The following is a 17,544-nucleotide window of genomic DNA, read 5'->3' as shown; positions in this document are numbered from 1 at the left end:
CCGCAAGTGTGTCCTTGGTAAACGTTACTCCAGGCCAAAACATGTGATATTATTCGTTTGCAATTTTACTTCATTTCTAGATTAAAAAAATCAACAAATGGTAAAATTAGTATTAAGGATTAATGAACAAGTATTTTTGAAAACATACTTGTTAAAATTTTGAAATAATCACGTGAAGAGTACCGAGACCGATTGAAATTTCTTGAAAACAGTAATTCGGTACAGAGATTCGGTACTTTTTTTCAAAAGTACTGACGATAACAGTATCGATACCGAAAAAGTACCACGGTACAGTAATTCGGAACTATAGTACCGCGGCACTGCCCACCTATGCAAATGCATAGGTAAATGAAACCACCTATGTAAATGCATTAAATGGTTGTGCACTTCTGCACTAGACCCAAAAATTCTTTTAAGAAATATATTAATGGGTATCAACTAGTGCGTAAGTTCCGCGTAATGTACTGTATTTGTATATTATTCTACTGTTACCTAAATTGTGACGTTATTTGGTTGTGCACATAACCTAGATTTTTAACGCATTATCATAACCTTAATCTCTAACCTCTATTGGCCCAAATACCGGTAACCAAAATTCGAAAATTAAAAACACAGTAAAACCGTTTAAACAAAGTCATGGACATGAGCAAGCAACATAATATTGCATGTATACCATTTATTAAAACAATAACTTGCACATAGGCCCTACAAACATTTCCAATCTGACGCTACTGGATACACTCTGCATTTGATGGGTTGTATGTAATGTATGCAGCCTAATTTCAAGTCTAAACCACCCTCTCAGTCTTCTGATGATTTCGAACCCTGTCTGGTGTTAACCGAACCGTGGCTAAGTACACTTATTTCTGGTATTCTACGTGGCCTAAAGCGAAAAAAACTGAACAGTGAAAGCTAACAGCTGTTCAACGTAGTGTGGAAAGGAAGGCATATTAATTGTTTGTGTTATATAATTAATAAAAACTAAAATAAGAATTACTGTACTAAATTGTGGCCAAAACTTAACTCATGAAACTAGTCCGTGAGATCTCGATTGCTGTATTTTGATTTCTTGATACGCACTGCTTGTTTTTGCATTGGATCATGTGGAACAGGGATACGTCATATTCGTCAAATATAAAACTTAAAAAAATTTACACAGAAGAAAACGTGTTTGTATTGGCTTCAAAGATTTTGCTTAGCCACCGTACTTTGGGTTCATAGCGCTGTCTAGTCTTCACTGCAAGCAGTTTTGTTTGCAAAATGAGCGACGAAGTACAAAAAGCACAAGCGGCTCAGCCTGGTGGAGATACGATCTTTGGAAAAATTGTTCGCAAAGAAATTCCGGCGGACATTATTTATGAGGACGACAGTTGCCTTGCTTTCAGAGATGTTAACCCGCAGGCACCTGTACATTTTTTGGTCATACCGAAAAAAGGGATTCCACAGCTATCCAAGTGTGAAGATGATGATGCGGGCTTGTTGGGTCGCATGATGTTGGTCGCTAAAAAGTGTGCCGAGAAAGAAGGCATTGCTGAAAATGGATTTCGTGTTGTGATCAATGACGGTCGAGATGGAGCTCAATCTGTCTATCATTTACATCTACATGTCATGGGTAAAAGGCAAATGGCGTGGCCACCCGGTTAATTATGCACATTACTGGATTGCCTTTTGTATACAGTACATCAAATAGGCTTTACACTATCCCAGAATTTGCCTGGAACTTGCAAAGTTTGTATCTCTGAATTTTTTGAAAATTATTGTTAAGTTGTAAACTCAAAATGTAGCATTAACTTTGGAAACAAAACGAAAATATTATTGTACTATAGGTTATAGCAAATGTTGTCAACTACCATATATATGTTTTTAGCGTCTAAAGTTTCAAATCTATAATTCTATTTAATAATGCACATAATATCTAAGTCCTTAAAAACCACAAGTAGAATAATCTGAAATTTTGATGTTATTTTTTGATAAATTTTGTGTTAATTTGTTTCTACTTGGTAAAATGGAATGTAAAATTATATCTTAATTTGCAACCGTGGAACGGAAATTTTGGACGTTTAGTTCATTCAAAAATTTATGCATCTAGGTGTATTGCCTTAATCAAAATGTTTACTTAACTGGACAAATATCTGATTAATGGCTAAAAATTGCTTGTTTGTTAATTGTGTGCAATGCTTTTAACCTAATAATGTAGGCTTGATGTTTGCCTAATATGACATACTTTTTGTGTAATAAAAGTACATGTTGCCAAAATTTATGTCTGTGAAGTCTCCACATTTTCCACTTTACATGGATATTACATTAGATTTTGGCATTTGATCGTAACCTGAAATTATGGTATGTATTTTAACAACAGGTAGCTTATTTACAATTGCCGAAATTGACAAAAACTTTGGTATCTGCATGTTAAGAAAGATGGACTGGTTGCAAAGTCATAAAGTTACAATAAGTGTTACGCTAGCTGTTTCTCTTGGTACTGTAGCTTGCATATATCTATATAACAAACGACGCAAACAATGGGAAAAGGTTGGAACAGTAGAGCAGTTGTTTATGTATCCCATTAAGTCCACAAGGGGAATATGTGTCAATGAAATGGTGTGTACTTGCAATGGTAACCATTTTGTTGATCAGCGTATATATGACAGGTGCAAGTGATTTAGTTAGTATTTAATTTTATCTATCTCTTTTTTGAAATGCAGTATGAAAAGTGACTTTTTATAAGGTTATGATTTTCAAAACTGTGTTTTAAGTGAATTTTTACATCGTTTGATATATTTTAAGCAAAATTTTATGGTATCATAAGATAATCTTAAATAACTTTAAGCTCGTTTGTACTCATGCTTATACGTGGTTATTGCTACTTAAATATTACTTAAACCTTCAAAGTAAGTGATGTAATAAACAACATCTATATCTTTACATTGTCACTAAAATATTTTTTGCTGTATTTGTACATTTATGGAAATGCTTTTGCAGAAGCTTTATGGTCATACAACCAGATGGAACCATGCTAACAGCAAGGGCTGAACCTACCATGGTTTTGATCACCGCTGAAGTAAAAGAGCGAGCTTTAACGCTAAATGCTCCAGGAATGCCAGCAATAAATGTGAAAATTCCACAAAACACGCTACATCATGCAGGTTTTAAATCTTCTCAGTGCTTTCATGTGTTATTTTTTTTTTTGCTCTGTTTAATCAGTTTATCAATGAAAAGATTATTTCCATTTAACATTTAGAGTGTGGGGTGAAAAGACATTGGGTGTCGACTGTGGAGATGAAGTTTCACAGTGGTTGTCTGACTTTCTCAAGAAAGAATATAGGCTTGTTTATCATCCTCAAATTAACTTTCGTGGAATAACATCCAATCTTCCAAAATACAATAAACTAAATGCAAACAAAGGAAAGGTAACTATATACAGTATACAAATCATACATATATATTATATATGCATTAAAACCTGTCTGATTAATTACATGTTGTGAGTCAGAAGTTTGATGTTTTCAGATTATATACCATGATGAAGCCCCTTGCAATATTTTATCTGAAGCTTCACTGGAAGATCTGAATTCAAGATTAAAATCCAAATTGACAGTTAGAAGCTTCAGACCCAATATTCTTGTAAAGGATTGTGCACCGTTTGAGGAAGTTAGTTGGTTTGTAATTTTTAAACAATATATATACAAATAGTACCGGTATATAATAATTAATTACATATGCATTGTGTTTTTTATATATTTCTATTGTTTGTATGGTGACTTTATGTACAGTGTTGATGGGATACAAGCCATTCTGCTTTGATCAGCAATCTTTGTGACTTCAATTTTTGCCAACTTATGTATATTATTTTTTGTACTTTTTAAGGATAATTGGTCCTACATAAAGATTGGTGAAGCTGAATTGAGTTATGCTTGCAACTGCTCAAGGTGGAAGTAATTGAAATGTATATAATATACTTCAATACTTAACATATATACTAATACAGGTTTTTTGGTAACAGCAAAAAAATCAGATTGCCATTTTAACCTGCTTCTGCAAAGAAATGTTGCCAACGTACTCAAGTTATTGTTAATGGCTGCTACATCAAAACATGCATTTGCTTTGTGTTCTCGATTTTGAAATTATTTTAATTTTTTAGTTAAGAGTGTTTGAATCTTGTATGATTTTATTCATGGTTACTTAATTTACTTGGTTAAATTATTTTAGTTTCTCTCTAATTTGTTATGTATTTATAGATGTTTATTAACTACTGTGGATATGGACAAAGGAATAAAGCACCCAGACATGGAACCCTTGACAACTCTTAGAAAGTAATTCCCCTAAGTTAACGCAATTGCAAATGCTTAAAAAGCAATCTCTATGAATTTTTTTACTCCATAGTTTTATCAAAAGCTTTATGTATGCAATGAATAAAGTGCACACTGAAATGCATCATTTTGTTTTGAAATGTACTGCATTCACTACTTTTCGTGCCTCGTGTGACAAGGATGTAAGTTTTGGTATCCAAGCAGTGGAGAGAGTAATCTGTTTGACGTTTCGCAGATACAGGCTTTGTAAGCCAGAAGACCGACCAATATATGGAAACAGTCCCCTGTTTGGCATCAGCCTCAATATTATTAAAGAAGGAAAGTTAAAAGTCGGAGATATTGTGTATGCATGCTAGTGATCACTAGGGCAACCAGTTTTTTTACCTAAAAAGTTTAAATTTTGACCTTAAAATTTGCATATTTTGACCTTATTTTGACCTAAAAAGTTTAAATTATGACCTTATTTTGAAAAACGCTATGCTGATAGTCTCTACAGTCTACACTGTCTACAGCAACTTTCTAATCTAAAGCTGCATTTAAAATTGACAAAACGCTTTTCTATGTGTTGACTTTTTTTCGTTTCTGCGTATTAAGATTGACAACTTGCAGTTTCAAATGCAATGCCTTCACATCGTGACGTCACCAGACGCGCTGAAAGGCCTTCCCTCTCTTTGTGGCTTTGGTTCTAAGTATAATTTGGGGCACTGGAATTGTTTGCAGTAAAAGAAAAGAGAAAAACGGAAGAATAATATTACAAAATGGTTACAAAATTACAAGTTTAATAGATTTTGACCTAAAAAGAAGACCTAAAGAAACAATTTGACCGTATTTTGACCTAACGTAACATTTTGACTTTATTTGACCTAATTACTTCTATACCACACGTCGTACAAAGCTGAAATTTGTTTTGTGCTTGTTTGATAGCATTCTGAGCAGGTTAAAAAAAATTGACCATATTGACTTTTGGTTGCCCTAGTGATCACCTATCTGGCCTGCTATTGTTTGATATTGATTGCTATGCAACTATGCTTCCGATATCATTTGTAAAATATCATCGCTTTATGCAATTCCTCATTATTTTTAATTCATAACTTTGGAATTTCATGCTCGTACCAGCGTGAAGGTGATTTAAAGTTGATCAGCTCGAACCATTGTAAGAGATCTGTGCTGGGTGCTTATGACATAGGTCAGGGTGTGTTTTCTGCAGATTGCTGATTGAGCTTTGCATGAACAAATTTCTCTGCTATATATTCTTTGCAATGATGTCAGTTTTGTACTTGATTATGCTGCTTATGGTGCTGGAATTAATATTCTTAGATTGCAGAAAGTTTTTGTCCAACTGAAACTCGATTATGGTTTATCACTTAAGCTGCTGTGACCGAACTAACAGACCTCGTTAATCTGGCCCGCTTTGTTTGTCAAAAAGTTCGGTTTAGCAATCTATCCAGATTATTGAATGAATATTGCAGTAAAAATCAATTGATTGAAAATAGTATGCGTTTAGGTTAACAATTGTGCTGAAGGTGCACCTGCACGCAAAATGAATAGCTTCAGTAATAAAATTTTGAACATCCCTACCTAGCTGTATTATTCTAAATGGCAAGAATTTGGGTTTTTCGTGGTTTGGATAAACAAGGTCTGACTGTAGTTAGTTAATATTCCAATGCTCTAATCACTTCATCATGCAGAAAATGTTTCAGTTTTCTAGCATTCTTAGTTTTTGCTCGATTTCAGCAATGCACTATTAGACCAAGTATATCAAAATTTATAGTTGATATCGATTGGGTACATTTGCCATATCTTTACAAATATGACTTTGTGCTGTTATTTAATCAACATGCAAATTTTTTTCTGTTGCTTATCACTCGCATTTCCTGCTGCATTCACTACTTTTCATGCATGAATTCTCTAGACTTGATACTTCTTACCATTAATGGTAATAAAAATTATACATCTTCAATTGTTGTAGTCATCACTATTTGCCTACTTTGTGGTAGTTCAATTTTTATATATCCCAGGTCATACTTTTCTTGTTAATTGTGTGTCTGAAGTTTTTATTTGAAAAATCTACTACTGTGGCAAACTGAAGTAATATGACATATCGCATTATGAACATAATTAAGACTTTATCCTGTTTTGCACAAATAAGACTTTTATGTAATGTGTTGTGCATGATATTCTAAATGATCTGTCATTCAATTTGCATGCACCGAAATGATTATAAAACAATCATTTGTATTATTGTAACGAGTCGGCATCATAAACGAACAAGTGCACAGACTAGAAGCCAGAATGTTTAAAATCTAAATTCTACCTAAATGAATTGCAATCATTTTTATTATAATTCTAAATCAAAAAGCCAAATTTGAATGTAAAACTTTCAGGTTTTACATTTTAAAGTCTGTCATAATTTTTTACCAAAACTGACATTCGATAAACCGTTTACATTTGCTTAGATATATTCCAGTTATACTGCTGAAAGAATGGTTTTGGACTTCCCTGACTAGGAACAAATGTCTCCAACAAACTATTATCTGTGTAGAAAATACCTTTTGAAAGTATCAAGTTGCTGGTTCTTTCACCCAAGTGAAAGTACTCACAACGTAAATATGCTGGTGACGAATTTCAAAGTTTATTTTTTAGATTCAAGACTGGTAATTACAAAGATAAAACTTTACAATACTAGTTAACATTTAAAACATGTTGATCTATAGTTAGTTACAGAACGTGGTCAAAAGATACTTGACCAAAAGTATTACAGTTTAATAATTCACAAAAATCAACAATGATGAAAACAGATTTACAAAAAGGAAATAATGCTAACACTTAAAATCGCAATACAAACGCAGTAACTTGATTGTTTTTTTTCAAGTGCCTAATGTTTTTTTATTCATCTGAGTATTGTGACATTGATAAATTAGATGTATAAGCTATTATCTGTGCAATGGTTTATGACCTGTTTTATCAAAATTTGTGCATTAATAAACTGGACAGTGTGGCAGCTTCTTATGAGAAGTCATGCAGACAAAGACAAAAAGTTTGGTATTGCACTGTATATTGGCTTCTTAAACTTTAACGATTTTAGATGAGGTGGTGTTGAAATAGCCCAGCGTTTCACAGTGGTTATTCGATTTTCTCATGAAAGAAAGAATACAGGCTTGTTTATCATCCGCAGACTCACATGCGTGGAATAAGTGCCCGAGACCCAAAATTCAGTAAACTGAATGCAAATAAAGGAAAGGTGAAATAGAACGAACATGGATAAATATTTCATAATTTTACTTTATTTGTCCACTTTAATTCCTGGTAAAGTTACTTAATAATCTGAACAGGCAATTGCTGTTGGTAAATTGCATATTTTAACAAGTTTTAAATATTTTAAGATAATGGATCCCCATCTAATCTTTTATCGGAAGCATCACAAGAAGATTTAAATTCACGATTAGAATCCAAATTGGCAGTTAGAAACTTTCGACCTAATATTCTAGTAAAGGATTGTGCACCATTTGAAGAAGTGAGTTGGTTTTGTAGCTAATTTTGGCACAAGCTGTTGTGTAACAGGAAATCAAGTAACTTAGAAAGCAAGCATAGAAAAATACATAGTTTTTACTAATCTAACTACTGAAACTTTTAATTCTTTTTTCAATTGTGTTCAGTAATGGGAAAATAACTTGCCATCAAACAAAAATTTTTATTTGACTAGTTTCGGTTTTTAAAGCTATGAAATTTTGGTCAGCAACATAGCTTTCAATTGGATGATTTTTATTGTATGTTTTGTAAAGGATAATTGGACCTATGTAAAGATTGGTGATGCTGAGTTGGATTATAGTCGCCACTGCTTTAGGTAAAAATGTTTAAAAGTTAACTGAGTGTTGGAAAACGTACTTAGTATAAGCTGGAAAGTAAAAAACGAATAAACTAATTTTGTGTATTGCTATTGTAGTAAGCTTGTTTATCTGTAAGTGATGTATTGCTAAAATCCACAAATTAATTTTTATGAATAAACTATTACAACATGCGTTTGTTTGCTGCATTTGTTGTAAAATTGTTCTATTTGTGAGTATTTAAAGGAGAGATAATTTCTTGCTGTCTGTTGGAAATTGATTCATACTTTATCATGCAGATGTGTGCAAACAACTGTAGATCGGGACAGTGGAACAAAGCACCCCGAAATGGAGCCTTTGACAACGCTTAAAAAGTATATGCATACATTTGCAAGTATTAGTTTCCTTTACCAATAATACACAACTTATTCACCTATCGATCGATGTGCATTCCCATCTTGTACAAAGCTGCTGTCCAGGGTATTCTCCCACTAGATGATTGTGACTTAAACGTTTAGCTTAATTTGCAGGTATCGGCTCTGCAAGCCAGAAGACCGACCATCATATGGAAGCAATCCTCTATTTGGGATTGGACTTAATATTATTAAAGAAGGAAAGCTAAAAGTCGGAGATGTTGTATATGCTTGTTAGTCAGCAAAATATTTGGTCACCTTAGAGTTGATAAATGTTTTAATTTTACTTTCTATTATTTGGTGTTAGACATGCAACCATGTTTTTTATTATCCCTTCTGTAATGTCACAGTATTTTGCAATTTATCAATTCTTTGTAATTAACAACTAGTGGTACATGTATATAACAGCATAAACCTGCTATAAATTTTTTATCATTGCAACCAAGTGGAAGGCTAAATACTATTGCATGATTGCTATACCATAGGTTAAGTTGCATTTTCATTGTACCATGCCAGTTGCTATTTCAATGCAGCTTATGATAAAATTTTTCCCTTGTAAATGTTACATTTGAGTCAATTTTTGGTGATGACTTGCAATATGTGGTTTCATTACCTTGCCCCAATACTATAATGGAAGTACGTGCAGTCTAAACTTCAATTGATAGTAATCAACGTGCAAAGTAAGTTTAAAAAGAAATGTGGATGAAGCATGTGTTCGTACTTGTTCATTGCAATATGAATGATTTTATCATGAACAAATTTGTAAATTTATTTTGTTCTGGCACAGTTTTTGAGAATGCAATTAAATTTGTTATGTTTGATCATCATGTTTCAAATCAGTAGATCTTTCATTTGCATGTATTTAAATGGTTTAAAATAAAGCACAATTTTTGTTAGATACTGCAGTGTGTCACCATGTGCATAAGAAATTAAATATTTTGTCTATATCTTTATGCAATTTAGTCTGTAACCTGTTTTATGACTTTTGATAACTGTTTTCTGACAAATGTAACTTATCTTTAGGTTGTAAGGATGTAGGAAACTCTGTGAAGGATAATATTTTGATTAAATCTGTACCAACTTGGCAGTGAAATCTATGTGGTTATATTGGAGCAACATAACTAGCTAGAAATCTTGTGTAACTTTGCACAAAGAATTTTCAGTTGCAGAAATTGTTAACATTGTAAAAAAATGGACTGGTTGCAAAGTCATAAAGTTGCAATAGGTGTGACACTTGCTGTTTCTCTGGGTACTGTTGCTGTCACATACCTTTACAAAAGAGGACGCAAACAATGGAAAAATGTTGGAACAGTCAGCCAGTTGTTCATATATCCCATTAAATCTACAAGGGGAGTTGGTGTCAAGGAAATGATGTGTACTCGCAAGGGTAGCCATTTTATTGACCAAAATGTTTATGACAGGTGCCTATATCATATTTTAATACTAATGTCATGTTTTTTAAACAAGGTTTTTGCATAATGTAGGCATTTATGAAGTTAATTTATGTTTAATACTTTGAATTTTTAACGTTGTGTGCTGTTTCTACAAGGAAAGTCAATGCAGTGTAAATTTTATCGTTTTGTTTATCATAAATTATTATGCATTGGATGACATGGTTAAAACCTATTGAGCAGATTACAAATCATGCAGTAACAACACAATAAATATGCTGATACCATTGAATGTTTGTAGAAATATTCAAACATTTTTGGCATTTGCTCAAACAGAGTTACAATATTTGAAAAATGTAATTTATAGAAGTTTTATGGTGATACAATCAGATGGAAATATGCAAACAGCTAGAGCTGAACCAAAGCTTGTTTTGATCGCTACTAAAGTAGAAGATGGCATTTTAACTTTAAACGCTCCAGGAATGCCAGTGTTGAATGTGGAAATTCCAATAAACTCAAAACAAGCAATAACCTGCCGGTATGTATTCACTTCTTACAAGACTTTCATTTTTGAACAGAAAAACAGGTTCTAACTTAACCATTTCTGCTTTAAATATTATTAGAGTGTGGGGTGAAGAGACATTGGGTGTCGACTGTGGAGATGATGTTTCACAGTGGTTGTCTGACTTTCTCAAGAAAGAATATAGGCTTGTTTATCATCCTCAAACTCATTTGCGTGGAATAACTGGACGAGACCCAAAATACAGTAAACTAAATGCTAAGAAAGGAAAGGTGAAGTTGAAGACCCGTCAATATTATTGAACGAACATTAAGTAACTTACCAGATACTTGCTGCTGCTTTTTTCAGGTTTTTCTATAATAAAAAATAGAATAAACTGAACACAAATAAAGAAGAATATGGATATACAGTACTAGTATGAAAATGTTATTTAGTAGATAACGTAATTGTAATGCCAACTTATACCAATTAGTGTGTTTTACAGAATTATTAATACATTAAGATAATATACCATGATGGATCCCCTTCAAATATTTTATCGGAAGCATCACTGGAAGATTTAAATTCACAATTAGAATCAAAGTTGACAGTTAGAAGCTTCAGACCCAATATTCTAGTAAAGGATTGTGCACCATTTGAAGAAGTGAGTTGATTTATTCATCTTGTAGTGATCAGTGTCTAGATAACCAAATATCAAGTAAAAAGTTGGCTTTGCACAAATGAGGACTGAGGAAGGTGATAATGTTTGGCTAATTGACATATTTCAAATTTTCGATTCTGACTTTTGACTTGCGGTAACCTTAAAAACACAACTCGCTAATTTTGTATACAGTGTAATTTTTCTTGGACTGCCCTGTTTTTTTTCCAAAGCAATTGAAGAATTAAATTTTAATCATCAAAATGTATACTTTGATTTTCAACATTCCCTAAACCTATTTACTTTTTAGGATAACTGGACCTACATAAAGATTGGTGACACTGAATTGGATTACGCCCGAAACTGCTTTAGGTGAAGATACTTAAAATGAATTTGGTACAGATGAAATAGAAAAATCGCTTAAATCGTTTAAACATAAAAACGTTGACAATTTGACAATGTGATGATCTTATTTCATTTATATTTTGACAGTAAGTTTAAATTCTTAGCTTCTTGCCTGTCTTAGTGTGTATGATATGTTGCAAACAGTGTTATACTGAATTAATTCATTGATCTGGCTTAATCCGAATTACGTTACACAGCAGTAGAGGTGAGGGCAAAATATTAGACCTTAAGGTAATAAAAACAGACGCTTTAGTCATAAATAAACAATTCTATGTGAGAGTATTAAACAGACTAAATTTAAGACAGTCTTGGCTACTGTTAATTTAGTAAAATTAAAGTAAGAGGTATTTAATTGACTACAATCGTAATTTAATTTACTTGACTCGGTTTAATTTAAGTCAGCGAAAATAACCTGGTTGCAACATTGTTTACTGACATGCACAAGCTAATGTTAATCTATAAAACAAGCATTTGTTTAGTGTCTGCGTTCATTGTATAAAATATTTGTGGCTGCGTCCATTACTCACTGTATAAAATACTGTATTTTAGCTGTTAAGGAGGCACATCATTCATTTATTTTATACATATGCCATCCTGTAGGTGTGTATTAACTACCGTGGATGTTGACAAAGGAACAAAGCACCCGAAAATGGAGCCTTTAACAACACTTAAAAAGTAATTCCCACAAACCTGATGCATTTTCACTTGCTAACATGTTAAAAAAACATGTCTATAGTTCATATACATAATTTTACACCAACGTTTTAGCTAAATATGCATGGTAAGCTTTGAAAAAACCATACGTTTCAATGAATATGCATCAGTTTTAGTTCATGTTAAACACCGTTTGTGACCAGGATGTTATTTTTTGACATCAAAACAGTGCAGATAATGATAAAATTGACATTTTGCAGGTACAGACTTTGTAACCCAGAAGACCGACCAACATATGGAAGCAGCCCCTTGTTTGGAATCAGCCTCAATATCATTAAAGAAGGGAAGCTAAAAGTTGGGGATGTTGTGTATGCTCGTCAATGAGCAAATACATCTTATTCCAGCCATTCATTTCTAATAAGCTTTTTAATTCGTTTTATGCAATTAACTCAATCTACAGTTCAGCTCAGCTTCATACCTAGTTTTAATGTGCAGTGATAAAAACGAATTGTGCAATGATTAAAAGCGGAATATGTTGTCATAAAAATATTGTAGCCTAAAAAGTACCGTACTAAGCTTAAATAAAACTTACAGCTTAAAATCTAAGTTAACTATGAGTCCCAGTTAAGTGAATTAAAGTTCTCCTGTTACAGCGTTTAGTTATGCAGAATCTATTGACTGATTTGGAAATTATTTGCATGAAATAATAAATATGACGTCATACTACCTTTTTGCGGTGATATAAAATGCATAGAATTTGGTATGATTCAACTCTGTAATTCGCGTTGTAATTATTGTGGCGGTTAGTGCCACGCAGTCGTGCCTGTTGGATGCCTCGCAATGTTCATACTCGTTGTTTGCCACATTATAATTGCTTTTTACGTATCTAATTCGTTCATATTACAAAATCGCTCATATATCACGCTTTTTTATTATCACTGGTGCAATATGACAGCATTACGCAATTCACCAAACATCTGTTATTTAGGAATTTTAACATTTGTAATAAGTATTGCTAAGAAGGCTATGTACAATTTGAACATAATAGCTTATAAGGTGCTCTTGTTTAATTTAATGTTTGCCATTACAAGCTTGTAGCAACTTGTGCAGGATTTCTATGACGTTAGATACATTGTATTACTTACTGTTCATTGAAGTTTGTGCTGGTTGGGTTTCATTACATAATTTTCTTTCTTTTCGTTATCTTCCAACGTTTGTTGAAATCAACGTAGCCCTTGAAGCTTCAGCTGAGAGTTATTAAATAATAAGTTTTGCAAGAAGTTTTTCGATAATTATAATCTAGTTGACACTCTTCGTCACAGTTTGCTTTTGTCATTATCACTTTTTATCATGAAGACCAAGGAAGAAAAAAAACTGAAGTAGGCTTAATACACAAAAATACCGAAAAATCGGATTGTATTAAAATCAAAACAAGAATAATAGAAAAGATGACTACATGCTTTTCCAGGAAAACGTCTCACAAACGTTACAGTTGCAATCACTGCAAGTGGTTTCTGAAAGTCCAAAAACAAGTGGGTGTTATAAGAAAGAATCTTTAATTTTTCAAACTCAAGTAAATGAAAGATTAAAATGTTCAGACCTTCCCGAGATTTATGAAATGTTCAGACCCTATTAGCCATTGTAAGTTTACAAGTGCAAACATGGAAAACTAGAAATTTAATTTGCAGTTTTTATGTTGAAGAAACCTCTTCTGCCTCTTTGTAATGTGAAAAAATTCTCTTCAAGAGGATCTTTCAAACGAAAATCAGTAACCTTGATGTTAGTTTTTGCTTCTATATAACACTAATATTTACCTTTTCATCAGCATGAACAGTTCAAAATATACCTAGTTAAACAAAGAATTATATCAGTTTTTTCGCTCTAACATTATCAAACGTCAAACACTATAATTTCACTTTAACCATTTGCTTATCGCCAGTTTCTTGGCTAAAATCGTGAGACTAGCAGTGCCTATATCTTAAGCCTTTAGGGTTTTGTTCATAAGGCTTTGGTAGCAAATTCTGCGTCATTACTCATTTCTTTGATTCCGTGCAGCGTAAAAATACTAAGAGACTCGCTGAGGTTGCAAGCTGTCCAGCGTTTAGGCCTATTGCCACCACACAAAGTAGTTCAAGCCGTGTTGCGTCTTTTTACGACGATACCAGATAGGGTGGCCCTTGAGCCACTTTGAATGCCAAATATGGAGATATCCAGGGTGTTTTCCTTAACGCGTGAACAGCAGGCTTTGACTTTGGTGAAAGTGACGACAGCTAACGCAAAAAGTGACGAACCAGATGCGTATATAAGCGATACTGAATTAACGGTGAATCACATTTGTTTAGCGACGATAAATCAGTTGGGAGCAACTAGCTTTTTAACAACCTACTTTATTCGAATTTCATACAAAAGCTTCTTTAAAGATGTCTGACTCCGAAGAAGATCAATCCGCACTTGTCTGTGACAACGGTTCCGGTTTGGTCAAGTCCGGTTTCGCTGGCGACGACGCTCCAAGAGCTGTTTTCCCTTCCATCGTTGGGAGACCAAGACACCAGGTAAGAGTATTGTCAAATGCTTTTAGAAAGAAGTTTGACTGAAACAAGCGCAGAATGTATCTAATGCCAAGCCAATTGGTTTCTTTAAATGACAGTCACAAACCTAGACCTATTTTGCAGATGTTGCAGTATAATTAAGCTATACACTGGAATGGTTTGACGCATCATTTGACAACATTATTATTAAAATCTTTTCCGTTTTCTCAAGGGCGTAATGGTAGGTATGGGTCAGAAAGACAGTTACGTCGGTGACGAGGCCCAGAGCAAGAGAGGTATCCTCACTTTAAAATATCCCATCGAACATGGTATCATTACTAATTGGGATGATATGGAGAAGATTTGGCATCACACCTTTTACAATGAGCTTCGTGTTGCACCCGAAGAGCACCCAACCCTCCTAACGGAGGCCCCATTAAATCCCAAAGCCAACCGTGAAAAGATGACTCAAATTATGTTTGAGACATTCAATGTTCCCGCAATGTACGTTGCAATTCAAGCCGTACTTTCTTTGTACGCTTCTGGAAGAACTACAGGTAAATTTTTGTCAACATTCTCTTTCTACTTTTTTTATGCAAATATTACTTTATCAAATGGTTCTTTCTATATTTTTTTACTGAATAAACGTACCCGCCACGATAAATAGGGTGTGCCTCATGCTAAATATAGCCTTATACTTAGGAGTCGTTCTCGACTCTGGTGATGGTGTATCTCACAACGTCCCGATCTACGAGGGTTATGCGCTTCCCCACGCCATTGCTCGTCTCGACTTGGCTGGTCGTGACCTCACAGATTATTTGATGAAGATCTTAACTGAGAGAGGATACGCCTTCGTTACCACTGGTAATGTCTTAAATGCTAACACCTGTTTGTTTTTAGTCGTTAATGTTTCTTCACTGTCAGCAGTTTATACGTATTTGAGACATATGCTTAGTTTTACAAATCTTACTAAACTTCGTCTACCAAAGTTCTTGCATCTATATTATGGAATCACAAATACGCCATTTTGAATTTCGATGACAGCTGAACGAGAAATCGTTCGTGATATCAAGGAGAAACTCTGTTACGTCGCCCTCGACTTCGAACAAGAAATGGCCACAGCCGCTTCCTCCTCATCTCTGGAAAAGAGCTACGAGTTGCCAGACGGTCAGGTTATCACTATAGGAAACGAAAGATTCCGTTGCCCTGAAACCCTCTTCCAGCCTTCTTTCATTGGTACAAGCTTAGCGATGTAGTTAAAGCATTTAAAGACCAGTTAGCCTATTGCCTTTCAATCAGCATATTAAATAAGAAAGTGTTTTCAAGCCAGAAATTTTATCTATATTACGTATGTGCAGGAATGGAGTCCGCTGGAATCCACGAGACGACTTACAATTCCATCATGAAATGCGACATCGACATCCGCAAAGATCTGTACGCTAACAACGTTCTCTCCGGTGGTACCACCATGTATCCTGGTATTGCCGACAGGATGCAAAAGGAGATCACCGCTCTTGCACCAAGTACCATGAAAATCAAAATCATTGCTCCTCCCGAAAGAAAATACTCCGTATGGATCGGAGGATCCATCCTCGCGTCTCTCTCGACCTTTCAGCAGATGTGGATTACCAAGCAAGAATATGACGAAGCAGGACCATCCATTGTGCACAGAAAATGCTTTTAAATTATCTTCAAATGCCAGAATAAAGTTATTTCAAATCATAAACTTTATTAAATTCTATGTCTGTTAAAATCCTTTTCTTTGTCAGCTTCCTCGCTGTTATTTTGTATTGAAATTACTCGATGTACTTACAGTTTATCTGCACACTTCAGTATAAGTAGCCTGCCTTGCCGCATTACTTGTATTGTTCCATTCTTTACACTTCTATCTAATTCTACCTTTGGTTTACAATAATCTGCTATCTATGATAATGATAATAATTAATTATTGAAGATTGTGCATTCTCAATGCGTATCTTTCATTGTTCATGCCTTTGTCATCTGCTGAATTCTGACTGTGCTCTCCACTCAATTTTCAATAACTTGTTTGACGCTTGAACCAAAAGCAGCAACATTTTGCTGCTAATTTTATTGTTCGTATTCATGCAGCGTAAATTTCTCTCTGATTCTTCAACCCTTAATTTTCTCCCTTTCACCAAATATTTGAAAACATTATGAATAAATGCATAAAGTATTTTATGTCGTAAAAGCAAACATGCTTTTTCTTCAAAAAAATACAACAATTTCTGAAGTTTTACATTTTATTTCAGTTTTGCCTGTTTCACACAATCAATATAGAATAAGCTGTTTGCGCAGCAGCTTTCACTCTTCATCTGTAAAATCTTCAGTATCCAAAGCTTCATCTATCTCTGCGAAATAATAAAGCTGCTCAAGATATTATTCCGGTCAGCTCATATTCACAATCGGCATATACACGATTACCGTTGAATGTGTTGTCGAAGAACCAATACCATGGCGAAGAAACATTTACGACGCTGTCAGAAAATAACAAAGCGTGTAAATGTTTTTAAACTTGGACCTTGATATAAAAGTAGCAATCCGTTGGATTTTGCTGCTGTATTATAATAGATACGTAAATAAGAATATTCTTGTCTAAACCGCTATTCATTTAGTCATTTCCATACACATTCCCTTACATTTGCGCACTTGGACTCCTGGACAGCGAATGTACTATGTTTCTCTGTAATTGCGTTATGGTTAGATTAAGCGAAATTCCTTCACCAGCTTTCAACAGGATCATATTCAGAAGCAGAAATATTAACAGATATTTCATTATTTTATTTTGTTATCAAAATCGTTGTCTTTGTGCTACAATAATGCAAAAGACGTTAAACATTTGTAACA

General features: G+C 33.9%; 4 protein-coding genes and 2 long non-coding RNA genes across 9 annotated transcripts; 4 read left to right on the top strand and 2 right to left on the bottom strand.

Annotated features, from left to right (window-relative positions):
* The first annotated feature begins 1,038 nt into the window (after positions 1-1,038).
* On the top strand, positions 1,039-2,359 carry LOC143464419 (adenosine 5'-monophosphoramidase HINT1-like). The gene has a single exon (XM_076962168.1). The coding sequence runs from the start codon at positions 1,261-1,263 to the stop codon at positions 1,642-1,644; it is 384 nt and encodes a 127-aa protein (XP_076818283.1). The 5' UTR covers positions 1,039-1,260; the 3' UTR covers positions 1,645-2,359.
* Positions 2,360-3,010: 651 nt separating this feature from the next.
* On the top strand, positions 3,011-4,663 carry LOC143466190 (mitochondrial amidoxime reducing component 2-like). The gene is made up of 6 exons (XM_076964827.1): positions 3,011-3,143; positions 3,217-3,407; positions 3,508-3,648; positions 3,865-3,926; positions 4,236-4,310; positions 4,543-4,663. Exons 1-6 carry the CDS (start codon positions 3,011-3,013, stop codon positions 4,661-4,663), a joined length of 723 nt encoding a protein of 240 aa, XP_076820942.1.
* A 13-nt stretch (positions 4,664-4,676) lies between these two features.
* LOC143464417 (mitochondrial amidoxime reducing component 2-like) lies at positions 4,677-13,354 on the top strand. Of its 3 annotated transcripts, none has more exons than XM_076962166.1 (13): positions 4,677-6,910; positions 7,393-7,548; positions 7,691-7,821; positions 8,090-8,151; positions 8,431-8,505; positions 8,662-9,224; positions 9,568-9,965; positions 10,303-10,473; positions 10,559-10,727; positions 10,958-11,098; positions 11,403-11,464; positions 12,098-12,172; positions 12,412-13,354. In XM_076962166.1, the coding sequence occupies exons 7-13, from the start codon at positions 9,736-9,738 to the stop codon at positions 12,533-12,535; spliced, it is 972 nt and encodes a 323-aa protein (XP_076818281.1). In that variant the 5' UTR covers positions 4,677-6,910; positions 7,393-7,548; positions 7,691-7,821; positions 8,090-8,151; positions 8,431-8,505; positions 8,662-9,224; positions 9,568-9,735; the 3' UTR covers positions 12,536-13,354. The 3 variants fall into 3 exon arrangements, with proteins under 3 accessions (XP_076818281.1, XP_076818282.1, XP_076818280.1); XM_076962167.1 differs by having other exon boundaries at positions 4,677-6,961; XM_076962165.1 differs by having other exon boundaries at positions 4,677-7,548.
* Positions 10,581-14,245, bottom strand: LOC143464420 (uncharacterized). Of its 2 annotated transcripts, XR_013118494.1 has the most exons (5): positions 13,966-14,245; positions 13,297-13,398; positions 10,967-11,133; positions 10,778-10,809; positions 10,581-10,713 (listed from the first exon to the last, which is right to left on the bottom strand). It is a non-coding gene; the product is annotated as an uncharacterized LOC143464420 (long non-coding RNA). The 2 variants fall into 2 exon arrangements; XR_013118493.1 differs by lacking the exon at positions 13,966-14,245 and having other exon boundaries at positions 13,297-13,439.
* Positions 14,246-14,487: 242 nt separating this feature from the next.
* Positions 14,488-16,936, top strand: LOC143465874 (actin, muscle). Its single transcript, XM_076964390.1, has 5 exons — positions 14,488-14,703; positions 14,912-15,236; positions 15,382-15,543; positions 15,724-15,915; positions 16,038-16,936. The coding sequence occupies exons 1-5, from the start codon at positions 14,572-14,574 to the stop codon at positions 16,361-16,363; spliced, it is 1,137 nt and encodes a 378-aa protein (XP_076820505.1). The 5' UTR covers positions 14,488-14,571; the 3' UTR covers positions 16,364-16,936.
* LOC143465875 (uncharacterized) lies at positions 16,923-17,529 on the bottom strand. Its single transcript, XR_013118668.1, has 3 exons — positions 17,337-17,529; positions 17,122-17,174; positions 16,923-17,048 (listed from the first exon to the last, which is right to left on the bottom strand). It is a non-coding gene; the product is annotated as an uncharacterized LOC143465875 (long non-coding RNA).
* Positions 17,530-17,544: the final 15 nt, after the last annotated feature.

The sequence above is a fragment of the Clavelina lepadiformis genome, chromosome 7 (genome assembly GCF_947623445.1).
Source record: "Clavelina lepadiformis chromosome 7, kaClaLepa1.1, whole genome shotgun sequence".
In the NCBI taxonomy this organism is placed as follows: domain Eukaryota; kingdom Metazoa; phylum Chordata; class Ascidiacea; order Aplousobranchia; family Clavelinidae; genus Clavelina; species Clavelina lepadiformis.
The sequence above is the reverse complement of the archived record's forward strand: the minus strand, read 5'-3'. Positions and strand labels throughout refer to the sequence as shown.

Excerpts from the sequence above, each read along its gene's own strand:
- LOC143464419 (XM_076962168.1), top strand. The coding sequence starts at position 1,261 with ATGAGCGACGAAGTACAAAAAGCACAAGCGGCTCAGCCTGGTGGAGAT.
- LOC143466190 (XM_076964827.1), top strand. The coding sequence starts at position 3,011 with ATGCTAACAGCAAGGGCTGAACCTACCATGGTTTTGATCACCGCTGAA. Across the intron at positions 3,144-3,216 it reads AAACACGCTACATCATGCAG|ATTATTTCCATTTAACATTT; the intron begins GTTTTAAATCTT and ends ATCAATGAAAAG. Across the intron at positions 3,927-4,235 it reads TATGCTTGCAACTGCTCAAG|ATGTTTATTAACTACTGTGG; the intron begins GTGGAAGTAATT and ends ATGTATTTATAG.
- LOC143464417 (XM_076962166.1), top strand. The coding sequence starts at position 9,736 with ATGGACTGGTTGCAAAGTCATAAAGTTGCAATAGGTGTGACACTTGCT. Across the intron at positions 11,099-11,402 it reads ATTGTGCACCATTTGAAGAA|GATAACTGGACCTACATAAA; the intron begins GTGAGTTGATTT and ends TTTACTTTTTAG. Across the intron at positions 12,173-12,411 it reads CCTTTAACAACACTTAAAAA|GTACAGACTTTGTAACCCAG; the intron begins GTAATTCCCACA and ends GACATTTTGCAG.
- LOC143465874 (XM_076964390.1), top strand. The coding sequence starts at position 14,572 with ATGTCTGACTCCGAAGAAGATCAATCCGCACTTGTCTGTGACAACGGT. Across the intron at positions 14,704-14,911 it reads TTGGGAGACCAAGACACCAG|GGCGTAATGGTAGGTATGGG; the intron begins GTAAGAGTATTG and ends CGTTTTCTCAAG. Across the intron at positions 15,544-15,723 it reads ATACGCCTTCGTTACCACTG|CTGAACGAGAAATCGTTCGT; the intron begins GTAATGTCTTAA and ends TTTCGATGACAG.